Source organism: Anoplophora glabripennis, unplaced genomic scaffold (assembly GCF_000390285.2).
Source record: "Anoplophora glabripennis isolate ALB-LARVAE unplaced genomic scaffold, Agla_2.0 scaffold42, whole genome shotgun sequence".
In the NCBI taxonomy this organism is placed as follows: domain Eukaryota; kingdom Metazoa; phylum Arthropoda; class Insecta; order Coleoptera; family Cerambycidae; genus Anoplophora; species Anoplophora glabripennis.
Window position 1 is genome coordinate 133753 of NW_019416219.1, and position 14019 is coordinate 147771.

The 14019-nt window shown below is 32.1% G+C and overlaps 1 protein-coding gene across 2 annotated transcripts; it reads right to left on the reverse strand.

Annotated features, from left to right (window-relative positions):
* Positions 1 to 2017: 2017 nt before the first annotated feature.
* Positions 2018 to 13620, reverse strand: LOC108905377. 2 transcript variants are annotated; one of them, XM_023453940.1, is made up of 2 exons: positions 13521 to 13620; positions 2018 to 3194 (listed from the first exon to the last, which is right to left on the reverse strand). In XM_023453940.1, the coding sequence occupies exon 2, from the start codon at positions 3181 to 3183 to the stop codon at positions 2848 to 2850; it is 336 nt and encodes a 111-aa protein (XP_023309708.1). In that variant the 5' UTR covers positions 3184 to 3194; positions 13521 to 13620; the 3' UTR covers positions 2018 to 2847. The 2 variants fall into 2 exon arrangements, with proteins under 2 accessions (XP_023309708.1, XP_018563724.1); XM_018708208.2 differs by lacking the exon at positions 13521 to 13620 and adding an exon at positions 9425 to 9673.
* Positions 13621 to 14019: the final 399 nt, after the last annotated feature.

The window sequence follows — 14019 nt, forward strand, 5'->3', positions numbered from 1 at the left end:
GAAAAGCTGTTACTCGCACGCGCGAAAAGTGACTCAAAACACGAAAGTGGGAGAGGGGGCTTTCGCTCCGAGACTGAATTCGCAGGTTCAAAATGCGAAGGTACGAAAAAATTGCATTATCTTGGCTTCTGATGGACCAATTTCGATCTTTTTTTTTATTCCGATGTCTCGCGACCCAAGGAATTCGAATATCGTAATGCCAACTGTCTAATTTGCACATATTTTGTTATAAACAAAGTTTATTATTTATGTATTGTATTAAATATACTGTATATTTTACCCTACGGTGTGGCGACTGTGGACTGTCGTCGTCGCGCTTCGACCTCATCAGTCACACGGACCGCTGACGGCCACCGCGAAGCGCCCGCCAATCGATAAAACTTGCGTTTGAGTGCTGTGGGCGAATGGCACACGTCAGCGATAGCGGATGCCCTCAGGACGGAAATATAGTCATGAAAAATCGTTCAAAATGCAAAATGGAAAAAATGAAAAAAATTTAAATTATGTCAAAAACGTTTAAATACTGTGTTCGTTCATTAAAAATACAATATCTACAGAATTAAAGAATAAATTATACAATACGCTAACATCACTCCGATCGGGGCACGCCTGCGCCCAGCCACAAAAAAATTTTCTTTAGTAGTACATTTTCGGAATATTCTGTACTTATGTGGCAACTGTTTCTATGTGTTTTTGTATTACACTTGCTTTTTGTTGCGGGGATACACTATACGCGCCATTTTACCGTGTTTGTTTTAATTATTTCACCTAAAGAGTCAAAAACTTTGATTAGATTACACATTTCATTTAATTCTGTTTACCAGTAACTTTATCGTACACTATATATTGTTTGCCTAGCTTTAATACGTTTGTTTTTAGTACAAAACACTGTTTTTAATGCCCTAATCTCTTTGTACGTAGTATATATGTTTTCATATTTANCAGATAAAATAGGTATTTTTTAAATTTTTGAAATGTTTTGCAATGTTGAAAATGTTCAGATCTAGGATCCACACTTTTATTATGTGAGTTGTACTGAAGGTAATCCAGAAAAAATTTGCTTGCCCATCCACCTCAAAACAGATCCGCCCTGGTCTATTTAGTATTCACGCGTCCTTTATTATGAAAATTATTAGTGAACAAATGTTTAAGAGAAACAATTTATCTTCTAGATTCTTATTGCTTGCAGATGGAGGCAGAGCCATAAGTGAGATCAGCGGTTCCAAAAAAGTTTTCATCTTATCAGAGTGGTAACTGTATTCAATGAGTTTTCCTATATTTTGCGTTCAACTGACAAAAATGTTAAACTATGGAAGTTGCCTGATCTTTCCTGAGGCGCTAAAATTTTGAAACAAGAAGATATTTTAACATGTAGTTTAACAAACGAATAGAACTTTTTTCGGGATTAAGGAAAATTATTGAAACAATTTTTATATACGTACCTATATTGAGTTATAAATTTGTGGGGGCAGGAAAGTCTTGATACTGTAATTTAATATAAAGCGCATATGTCTCATTTTGCAACGATTACATCAGGCACATGCTTTTTAAAGAGTAAATTGATTTAGGTCCACTTCAGCAGGCGAAATTCAATTTATTAAGATTGTGTGCATCATTATGTAGGCACAAGCTTACATAACGATGAAGACAAACGGTTCGCTTTTTGCTAAAAGCCTTTATTTAGATTATTTGGAGCTAGCTCAAAAATAGGCAGTTTGCTTTACATTGAGATTTTCTGTAGTAATCAATCTTATGGACAAAGGGCAAAGTTTTAATCAAGTCTTCAGTGAAATGTTCACTAGTTATTCACAAACTCCACGGAAGTAGAACAAAGCAGTGCCGACGAAGCAGAAAGAGTCACAATGGCCGGTTAACACTTTTTAGAAAAACAACTGAACCCAGACATTTGTTGTGCGCTTGTCTATTGTCACATCAACAGTCATAATCCTTGAAAACACCTTGTAAGTTAATTATTTATTTAAGAAAGTTTTCCTTATAGAACAAATAAATACTAATCTTCCAGATAAATGCTGTTTATTACACATTTTTACATTATATAGAATATTCTTAGTAATCTAGTATTTACAACTTTTTTGGTATATTAGCCGTTTTTTGGGTTAAAGATAACCCTAAAAAATACATTAAATAATATATGAAAAATAATTTAAAATTACACTACCCCGACTAGATAAATTATTGCAAACGTGTGAAACTGGCCTTATTTACTTAAAATTAAGCAAATTTCGAAATTTGGACCATGTAATTATAATTTGTATACAACTGTTCACATTAAAAAAACAAATCGACTTAAAAAATGCTATTCAAAAATTCATTATAGGGATAGAAACGGTAGGTACATTACATACATCAAGTAGGTTCTTTATAGTTTAAACAAAAAGTAAAATGTTTATAATAATCAGTCTGCGATAAACATACCCCCTCATACATGCTGTAACTCTCAAACTTGTCACTTTTTGATTCCAGACAAACACTTAAAATTTTTATATAATCAAAATATATACCAATTTCAGCTCAATTTATTTTTAATGATTAATGTTATAAATAATAAATAAGAATATATAAAAGGAATAGAAATCGTGTAAATTAACTTAAAATTCTTCATGGGTGAATTGGTAACGTCAGCTTTGCTTACTTTGGCCAAAAATTAATAAACTATATTGTATGCTTTCTTGATATTATTTTCCTTTAAACAGAAAAGGCAAACAATCACGTTTTTTAAATATGTTGTTTTACATTTCCGTAATTTTTTTCTTCTGTTTTTTATCCACTTTATGTACGAACAACTCATATACTTAATTTGACAATCCATTATGTTCCTATTACAATTTAAACAGTTCTGTTTTCGTGACGTTCTTTTTCCAACGTACATATTACTTCTTTTACTTCAGATGGCTGAACTGGCACTTTTTCCCATTGCCAGTCCCCATCCAGTGGAACCTCATTCTCGAAATCGAAATTCCATTTTTCTATGGCTTTATGTCTGTGCCGTTCTAAATCCTCATTCGACAGGGACAGTAGGTTATTTAATTCTTTCTCATGATCACTTCCAAAGTCCAATCTTCTGCAAACGCTGGGTTTTTGCCGTGAGTGGTTTACGTCATCACCTTTCCCTCTTTGGTTAGAATCTTCTTTGGCTTCTTCCGCATGATTGTTGTCAGCCATTAAGTAGTGACCTGGAATAAAATTTCAACTTATTAAATTTCCTGAATTGCTTACAATGAATGAGAAAAAATTGGGGAAACTAATTCTGTTCACCCACAAAAGATATGATGATTGTTTTGTCAATAAAACTTGATAAAATACTAAAGCGTTTTATTTTTTTATAAGAAATTATTACCTTTTATGGGCGTGTACCAATTTCTTGCAAAATTTATAAGCTATAAACAAAAATTGACAAAACTAAATGCATAGTATTATATCCAAATTGTCACCCATGTCATTCCACAAAGAATTTTTACTTGTGTCATTTTAACTGTCAAATAAATGGCTTTGTGAATCAATAAAGGTTAATAGTAGAGTCAATGAAGCTGAAAATCAGCTGTAACCACCGAATTCTTTGAAACTGCATGGATTTGCATGAAAATTTAGAATAAGGCTTATCTTAGGCTCAAGTTCAAACGTGACATAAGCCCGATTGACGCTTTGTGTTTTTTGGGGGTAAAAACTACCCCTAAGTGAAAAAATTGAAAAATTAAGTTTTAAGCACTTTATCGATACAAATCTTGTTTAAGCACAAAGATTAAATAATGTTCCATGTTTTATGCTATATTTGATCTTTTCGACCCTTTATTTAACCCTTAAAAACTACCCCTATGCAAAAAATAATTATAAAAAATTACTTTTTTAAGATGTGGGATGATTAAATGGTGCATTATTTAAAATAAAAGTTACCTTATAGCTAATAAAATAATTTTTCCCTTTCAACCCCTAAAAACCACCCCTGTATTGACAAAAATGATAAAAAATTACTTTTTAAAAGCTCGGAATGCTTTAACGGTGCAATTATTTAAAATAAAAATTCCCTCATTGCTTATGAAAGAATTTGTATCTCATAACAATTTTCAACCCTTATAAATAACACCTGTGCTAAAAAAATGATAAGAAATTACGTTTTAAATCTTGGAATGCTATAATTGTGCAATAATTTAAAATAAAAATTCCATAATCGATTTTTAAATATAATCAATTTTAATTCTGATGGGAATGGTACAGCGTTTACTGCTCATTTTTCCTTAAAAAAATATGAGCAACCCATCTGTTTTTGACGATAACTCCTTCAATTTTGCTCTAATTAACTTTTATAAGTGCTCATTTTGAAGGTCTTTTTGAGTACTACAAAAAACTCCTGGAGCGTTATAAACGTAAAATTAATCCTTTTCCTGTTATTTGACGTTGAATATATCGATTCAAGTATTTATATTTCACTTTGTATAGGACGTACAACACTTTTTAAAAAAACGATTTTCTTTGCTTATTTATAAGCTACATTTTTGTTCATTACACATTTTTAAATAAAATGCGTAGTTATTCGCGAAAAATTCTTTGAAAACGTGTTTTTTTTTTCACTCAAAATTCCAAGTTATAATATAAAACAACCAATGCATAAATAATAACTAATACTAGAAAATCTTCGTCGCTGAATATTTACGATCTTCATTCTTTTAGCTGGGAACAAAGAACCATAATAAAAAGAGTTGGTTAGTCGTCTTCAAATAAATGTAATGATGAAAATAGACGAATCGATAGTTCGTTTTATTTATGGTTCCCTGCCTTCCAATTAAATGAAAGATGGGTAAAAAATAAAACATTATTTGAAAAATTAAACTACTAGCTTTTGGGTTTATTATTTATTTTATCACAAGTTCCTTTTTCCACATACCGCTAATTTCGCACTCTTGCGACCATCTATCAACTGTTGGTTAACTTAATTTGATTTTAAGTGACCGTAAAAATTACGAAAAACATCAACCGGCTCATTAAAAGTTATTAACGACTTTTTCTATTAAATTAAGTTTCTGTGGCAAATAATCCTTCCCCAAGATGTGTGTCAGCGATAAACTTAAAATGCGTACGGACGTTGAAAATAATGAAATAAATATGCAATTGCCATCACACGCGTGCAGTGTGTGTAAAGAAGCGGCAATAGTAATAATAATAAAATCATTACGTGCATTAAAACTTGTTAATGAGTAATTAATATAAGTATAGATGCGTTTGAGGCGAGTTGTTGTTCTTAATTATCACGGAAATAGAAATTTTCTTTGATTTAAATATAAGTTTCTCCTGCTTCTGCTTGTGAAAAAACATGTTATGGTATAGCTATTTAATCAAGTACACGAAGCGTTGCAAAATAAGTTGAAATCTACTAGTAGGTAGTTTTTATTTGAAATAAAACAGATTTCATGTAGTCTGAAACTGAATTTTATCAAACTTTCAACATTCATAATTCTAAAACTGTATAACCATTTTTCATTGTATGTACAGTGTTCCAGTACTTTACCAAAAATTATATAGTGAACTTTACAACTAAAAGCACTTTTCCTCCTGTAATTATCTTTAAATATACACAAGATAATAGATTCAATCAACTAACGCTCTTATCGAGGCACGATTGATACAGTCAACAAGAATACAGGTAACCTGCATTTCTTGGTATTGCCTGATATACTTTTATTTGTTACTGCTATCTGACTATCTTATCTAATCTGACTTTTCCGTAATTTGGTACTACATATTGCCAGTTTTAATTTCTGCAATAAACAATTTATTAAAAATAACAAAAATTCGTATAGTTATTTAAGGAAAGCTCTAGGGAAATGTAGACTACGAGCTCACATTTCACAATTTATTAATTTATTCCACGAATGAACTATAAACAAACAAAAGCCTCAGATAACAGCAGGGCATTGCTTATATTTATTATTAGTAATAATAAATAAACAAGAACTGATCACACATAATTATCAGTATGTTAGAAAGACTTGAATTTCTAGTGTAAATAATGGTCGCATGGTTCAATTATGTTGTTGAAAAGGAAAAGTACAGTTACTAGAATGTAGGTGGTTGTACTTAACAAAACAGTTGAAGAATTTGAGCAAATTTAGTAGCAGTAAAATAAATTGCCACTGTCATTGCGATTGTCATTGCCATTGTCGATGTCGTTGTCATTGTCATTCTCATTTTCATTACCACTGCTATTATCATTATTATTATACTAATGATTGCCTGACTAAAACTTAAATGATTAACTTCCTGTAGAAACAACTGATTTATTATTGGTATTATAAGTCAGTCTACAGTGCTACATGTTTTACTTACCAATTGTTGACCCAAGAAACTGTCAAAAAATTTTATAATTTGCCAACTAATTAGGACTAGTTGTATTGTCTTCAATTTCTTGGAGAATTTATGGAAATTAGAAAATTTATTTTGTATGTTCCGATAGAACTTTGTCAATTTCTTAGTCTATTTATTGGGTCAAAAACTAACGCATGTGAAAGAGGTTTAATAAAAATTTGAAAAATTCCAACAAAATATGACAAACAAAGAAAATTAGGTAGGGTATTTATTTTCCTCATTATACAGGGTGATTGAGTCATAATGCCATTAATTTTAAGGGAATATAGTGAAAAATGAGTAGAGTACAAAAATTCAAATCATTATTTAAACAACTTTTAGGACTGCTCCTAACCGCTGTGTGAATCTTGACATATCGTATTCGGTCACTAATCTAGCTTTTCTTGTGTTTTTAATAGTGAACGACATACTTTTTTTGCCTAGACACATGAATTAATAAGATATTATTTTACATTTTTTAAAGGGTCAAAAGAATTTCCGAAATTTTTCCGTGATTTTTGACAGACTGTATTTAGACATGCGCCAGCATGTTATAGGAAGTTTATTTCAGTTTTCGAAACTGCCCTTCAATTCTCTGTACGACCATTCGTTGCCGAGATATCGATGATTGAAGACAAAAAGATCCTTTTCCATTAAAAGTCCGATATATCGATGAAAAATGATCGTATCGAAAGGACCCCGCAATAATCTTATGGAAATTAGGTTTCTGTCAAATTGTCTGAATTTTTGATATGTTGTAGATTTTGTCATCCTGAACAAAAGTCTCCATGGGCACAAAGTGCCAAAATGAACATTTTGGCAGCTACGGAGCTGCCAAAGCTCCCCTGACCCGTTGCAAAACTATTCATTTTCAATACTATTTACAGATGTCAAAAGCATATTTTAATTATTCTAATATATAGGGTAATGTTTTTGAGGTCACTGGATTCAACCCTCATGTCAGATTGGACAAATTGACCGTTGACAGCTGTCAATACACTGTCAACGAAGAATAGAAAAGTAAATATTCTCTTTTCACATTGAGAGTTTGGGCTTTTGAGGGAGCTGAATTCAATTCTCATGCCAGATTGGCAAAATTGACAGTTGACAGCTGTCAATTGACTGTCAACGAGGAATATAAAAGTAAATATCCTCTTTTTACATTGAGAGTTTATGTTGGCCAACTCGCTAAATTCAATTCTTTTTAGAATTGGAGAAAATGGTAGTTGACAAACTCCCAATAACAAAAGATAATATTTTCTTCTTTATTCTACTTTGACAGTGAATTGACAGCTGTCAACTGTCAATTTTTCCAATCTGGCATGAGAATTGAATTCAGCGACCTCAAGAACCCAAACTCTCAATGTCAACAGAGAATATTTACTTCTCTATTCTTCGTTGACAGTGAATTGACAGCTGTCAACTGTCAATTTTTCCAATCTGAGATTAGAATTGAATTCAGCTCCCTCAAAAGCCCAAACTCTCAATTTGAAAAGAGGATATTTACTTTTATATTCCTCGTTGACAGTCAATTGACAGCTGTCAACTGTCAATTTTGCCAATCTGGCATGAGAATTGAATTCAGCTCCCTCAAAAGCCCAAACTCTCAATGTGAAAAGAGAATATTTACTTTTCTATTCTTCGTTGACAGTGTATTGACAGCTGTCAACGGTCAATTTGTCCAATCTGACATGAGGGTTGAATCCAGTGACCTCAAAAACATTACCCTATATATTAGAATAATTAAAATATGCTTTTGACATCTGTAAATAGTATTGAAAATGAATAGTTTTGCAACGGGTCAGGGGAGCTTTGGCAGCTCCGTAGCTGCCAAAATGTTCATTTTGGCACTTTGTGCCCATGGAGACTTTTGTTCAGGATGACAAAATCTACAACATATCAAAAATTCAGACAATTTGACAGAAACCCAATTTCCATAAGATTATTGCGGGGTCCTTTAAAAAAAAGTACATATATTGAAGCTGAATAGACAAGTCCGCGCAATGACAAATTTGCAAAAATTTTTTGTCGCACTATTTTTTTAGAATTGCATAACCGTAGCTCCTAAAAAATTTCGACCGAAACATCTAAAAAGTAGAATCTTAGAGTTTCAAAATGCTTTTTTTTAATTCCCGATACAACAATTTTTCATCTAAATACAGTCAAAAATCACGAAAAAATTTCGGAGTCTTTAATTTATTGCATTAGTTTATTAACAAGTATTATTTATTTGTTAATTAAAACAAATGTATAAGGGCAATACTTGTTTTCGAATGTTAGGTTATTGCAATTTAGTTGTGCGTTTTCACTATGTTTTATGACTGAATATGAGCTTTTAGTATTATGTTGAGTGTTCAGTTAATTATTCAGTTCGTAGTACGTATACTTTATTGTATGTGGCTAAAAAAACATTCACTCATCCTTCCATAACAGTCATAACACTTTGTTAAGTTGGGAACGACTGCACTTTGATTTTGAAACCAACTGGTTAAAATTAATGACTTAATCACCCGTATATTTAATTAAATATGGTTACTCGTACTGAAAAATTCAAGTACCTACCATTCTGTGAGTCCCCAGATAATAAAAAATCTACTCACTGTCGTTATCATCATTTTCATTCGATGATTTAAAAACTGCGTCGATCTATCTAAACCGCACTACGCACGAGCATGTTATTTAACCTAGAATATTTTTCACAAAGTATTATAAAAATGGAATGGAATAATATAGATTAATTTGATAATAAAAGTATTTATTAACTTCAATACGATTTGTGTGCCTGAAATGATAAGCGTAACAGACTCTAAAGGTGAGTTTAAAATGGTCCTTAAACACTAAAATTGGTGACTGGAATTGTGGATGAAGACGGAAAACAAATGCGCTTAGTCACCCTTTAGAATCTAAGGGATCAATACGTTGGGGAGAGACAGTTAAATCCAGTTACACGCGACATATTTATCATTATCAAAAAGTGATGCCAGACTTGAAACATGCAAATCCTCTTTGGAAACCGTACTTTTTATATACGCCCAAAGTCAATTAGCGGATATGAAAGTATACTCACTTTTCTCTCTCGAACTGATAACGAAATACCGCAGGAGTCGACTGCACACTCACTTATCGCCTCCGGCGAACTGAATACCAATTCCCAAACGAAACAAAACGATTTAGTTCTATTTCGGTAAGGTACCGACGTCCCGTTAGGACGCCAAGTCGCTTGACGACGACGACGACGACGCTTCTCAATGGATGCGGCCCGAGTCGCGGTAATCAATACCGGAGGCGCGTGCTGTGTACGATGCACACCCGGCGATAGAACGGTGCAGTCGACGGCGCGGTTGCGCTTCAAATCGGTCACCATGATGACTTGACGAGCAAGGTGACGTAATGTCGGGTGTTTCGCGTGAGCAAGGTCGGGAGAAAATGGGCAAGTCGGCATGACCCTCATTATCTTATTTGCGGTCATTATCTAGAAATTTAGGCAGATCAGGCGGGTATCCAAGATAACATAATGGATCAAATTCAAAAGCATAGTGAAAATATACAGTATTACATTTGTACTGTTTATATTTATTATGTAAAGCAGTGGCGGCTCGTCGTATGAAGCAACTGAGGCCTCATTGTAAAATTTGGTTCTCACACCGTATATTTTAACACCTACTATTCTACTATTAACCAAAATAAACAGTTAGGTAAACTAATTTCCAATTAACTATTATTTTTATCAAAAATCAAAATAACAGTATAAAACAACTGTTTGAATATTGAATATCTCGCCGATTGCCGTTTCTATCGGGGCGGCATTGGACACTGTTACTCCCCACCAGTCCCCACCGCAGTGAGGCCAGAATTTCTTTGCTTGTAGGCGCGTCACACTTGCCTACAATATGCTACAGTTCCCCCTCTACGCGAGGCGGTTAAAATAACGTGAATTACGAGGGAACTGAGACTGAGGTAATGTCTAATATCAGTGTGAGGAATAGTACAAAGGCTTTAAGGACAAGGCAGGTATTAATTTAAAGTAAATAAAAAACAACTTCCTTACAACAAAACAAAGGAAGACTAAATTTAACGTAATTTAATAGATACTTATTATATTATCAAAAACTTACATAGGTAACTAATAATGAATCTATCTCACAAAATTGTTTTATCTCTTGAAACACCTTTTTCAAGACGTAAACTACTGCTCTAAACAAATTAAAATCAGTAGTCAAAGAATTTCTGATTTATTAAGAAACAAAGAAAAATTTAAAAATATTTTTAATTATACGAAAAATATTACTGGACTACCAAGTAAACGGAGCAAAAGTTGCGACGAATTAGAAATATTTTCGAAATATATTTCCCTTTAATTAAGTACCTACTCGTTTTGGGAATTTACATGATTTAAATTTTTTTGCTTTATTCCAAAGAATTTCCCGAACATGCAAACAAATTTCCAGAAAAATCATTTAAATGTTTATTATAAAATGTATCCAAACGTTTTTGAAATAGATAGGTTGAAAAACGAACTTAATATTTTGTACAGAGACGAAAAATTTCGTAATTTAGAAGTTCAAAAAACTATAGAAATATTATACAAGGAATTTAAAATGGTATTTTCGGAAACATACAAATTGTTTTGCAGACAACCGAAAAACTGGTAGCGTTGTTTTATATGTAAATAGATAAGGCTGGCTAGCTCATGAAAATATGTTTTTATATTTTTCATATTTTTTTAATATTCATAAACCAAGTAGGAACAATTTTGTTAATTATTAGGTAAATATATCACTTTGTTTTTTTTTCTTTTACTTAATTTTATTGTAAATAAAATGTTCCGATATTATTATTAATATATTTTTTAATTTATGGTTACAGTAGGGCTATTGGCGAAGATCTCCATAATAAAAAATTACGTGGAAATTTATTCCTATTTATTATTTGAGAGCAGATTAATAAAATATCCAAGTAGTAGCGTATTATTTTTTTAAAATCTGAATGAAAATTCTGCTCGTGAATTTTCTATAATACTGTAAGTGCAACTAAAAATTTCCAGATGCATTTAGTCGTTTGACCTTGAAAATTTATAAATTTTTGCCTGCGGCGCTTTTTTTTCTTTCTTGCCCACCCTAAAAAAGGCCACGGATCTCACCTATTCACAATGTCACAAGCTGCCGCTGGTGTAAAGTACATCGAGTGACATATTATTGATTTATCACTTCTATCACTTATAATTTTGATAATTTTATATCTAGTTTTCCTTATTTTGCACGTAAATGTATACCAATAAAATGACATTTAGAGTGGAATGTAAATGTTTTTATAAAAATGGTGAATGCGATGGTGTTAATAAGCATAAATAAATTTATAATAGTAGACCAAAAACCTATATATTCTAGTTTTCCATCATTTTGTTTTCAACCTGACTAAAGAAAAGATCAGTAATATATTAAAAGCATAGGCAAGAGAAACCAAATAGTTTAGTAGAATAATTTTATTTGTGGTTTCCAATTTTATCAGTGTTATCTGTATCTGCCATAATCTGTAGAAAAGTAAATGTATTTCTCTTTCTTAGAATGGCACCACCATAAAATTAATACATATATTCAAAACCTAAAGTTTCAATGCAAATTAATTTTTTCAATTAATTTTGCATACATTATTTGATAACAAATTAATTATTCTTCTATATTTGCGTATGAATAGATTAGAACTACACAGAAAACAATAAAATCTCACAAAACAAATAACTTCTCACAGCACCTAACTGAGAATAACAGTTTGATGTACTATTAAACATTTCTATAACGGTAAAATTCTCCCACGTTTATGGCAAAAATGGATTCTAGTTATTAAGGACTTGACCATTTTCTAGTTTCAAGATTATGTTTATTGTTAAACAAACAACATTCCCACTCTCAAGAATGATCATATTTTTATGGAATACAACTATAACGTTTGAAAAGTTTTTCAACAAAACAAAAAGGATTATTATTCTGTGTGTTTGTCAACAATAAACTGATATTGACGTTATGTTAAGAATTGAAAAATATGACTCATGTGAAATGTAAGAGAGAACGAGTTTTCTTCCCCAAAAGTTGAAGCGATAGCTAAACTATGAATGTCTACTTGGATAATACTATAGCTTCCCCTTTTCTGGATAATTTGCATTATGATTCAGGTCTTTAGAAAGACCTGAAACGTAACAGTAATAAGTAATAGTTAAAAATCAGTGAAAATATGGGTAAACAATTTAAAAACCATCAACCCCTGCCTCCCTTGATGACTATAACAAGATTTACGTCTGGCTTCGACTATGACTCATCGATGTGAATAAATATTGATTGATCTTCTTTTCTGTTTTTGTTGAATGAAGCGGTGAGTTTTAAATTTCAAATATCTAAGGGACTTGGTTTTTGCTGTGCAAAATTTTGAAAATTTGCAATTTTTTTTTGAAAATCTGGATTGCAAAATCTATCTTACCGATTTTGATGAAATTTGGTGCGATGATTCTACATAACATGAAGTTTTCTTGAGCCAAGTAAGAAGGTCCGGTACCCAATTTAAAGACCTCAAAAAAATTCCCTAAAAAGTAATGTGATTTAACCCCATTTTTGGCGATTTTTTCGATTTTTATAATAATAACATTTTTTTCCTCTTCCATTTTCGCCTAAAATCAACTCTTGAAGAGATACATAATTAAATAGGAAGAAAAGTATGACATTTTTCGAATTTTTTGAACATATTGTGCCGCCAAAAGTTAAGCCCACGTTTTTTGTTTATGGGCATAGAAAAATTTTAATTTCTAGTGATATTTGAAAGCCAAAAAGCCAAAAATCTCCGTGGATAATTCACCCAAACCAAAACAGATACCGCCTAGTCTATAACGGTTACATATCTAACATTAAAATATTTTTTGTGGTGAATAGAAGATGTAATATTTTGTTTGGTCAAAACAATGCAATGGTGTCAGTATGGCGATCAATGTAAAAGTCTTAAACACATTTTTTTATTTTGAAAATTTCTCATTTCCTCCAACTACAAAACTTAAGTCGGTACGAGCAGGATTTTTGCAACTTTAATATATATTTCATCAAATAAATATTAATCCGCATCCGTCATCATGACTGGAGCAACTAAATTTAGAATAAACGATTGTATAAAAAATTACTCACCATGTTTTAATGAGGACGTTTCACATACACACTCATTAGCAGTGGCTGGCAGTGGTGTAAAATCCAGACTATTCTTTTATTTTGTTACATACCGCGGCCGGGAAAGAGAACAATTGCACATCAGGGCTGGCCAATGGAGTGGCGGCTCGAAGGTATTAACTCAACTCCCCCCTACCATTGTTCCGTCTATTATTTGGATTAATTGCACGCCACTTCCGGTTTTACGCTCCGCCAATTTGAAACTCTGCGCTGTGCTGAATCTCCTGTTTAATTTTTTAGTTGGGAAGCATTTCAATTGTTCCAGTTAAGCGGACGGCGACACTTTTTAACGAAGCGATCCAGGAATGGCGTCTTTTAGCACAAAGTTACATGGTATAGTACGTTCGTAGATTTAAGAGAACGATTACCTGCGTCGACTCGTGTTCAGTTACCGTCCATTGTAAAATTCAATTGCGCAAATGCATTTATTGACCAGGTTGCACCGTTTTTCTCTGTCATT

What these genes read in the sequence shown, in the direction of transcription:
- LOC108905377 (XM_023453940.1), bottom strand. Translation starts at nt 3,183, where the DNA reads ATGGCTGACAACAATCATGCGGAAGAAGCCAAAGAAGATTCTAACCAA.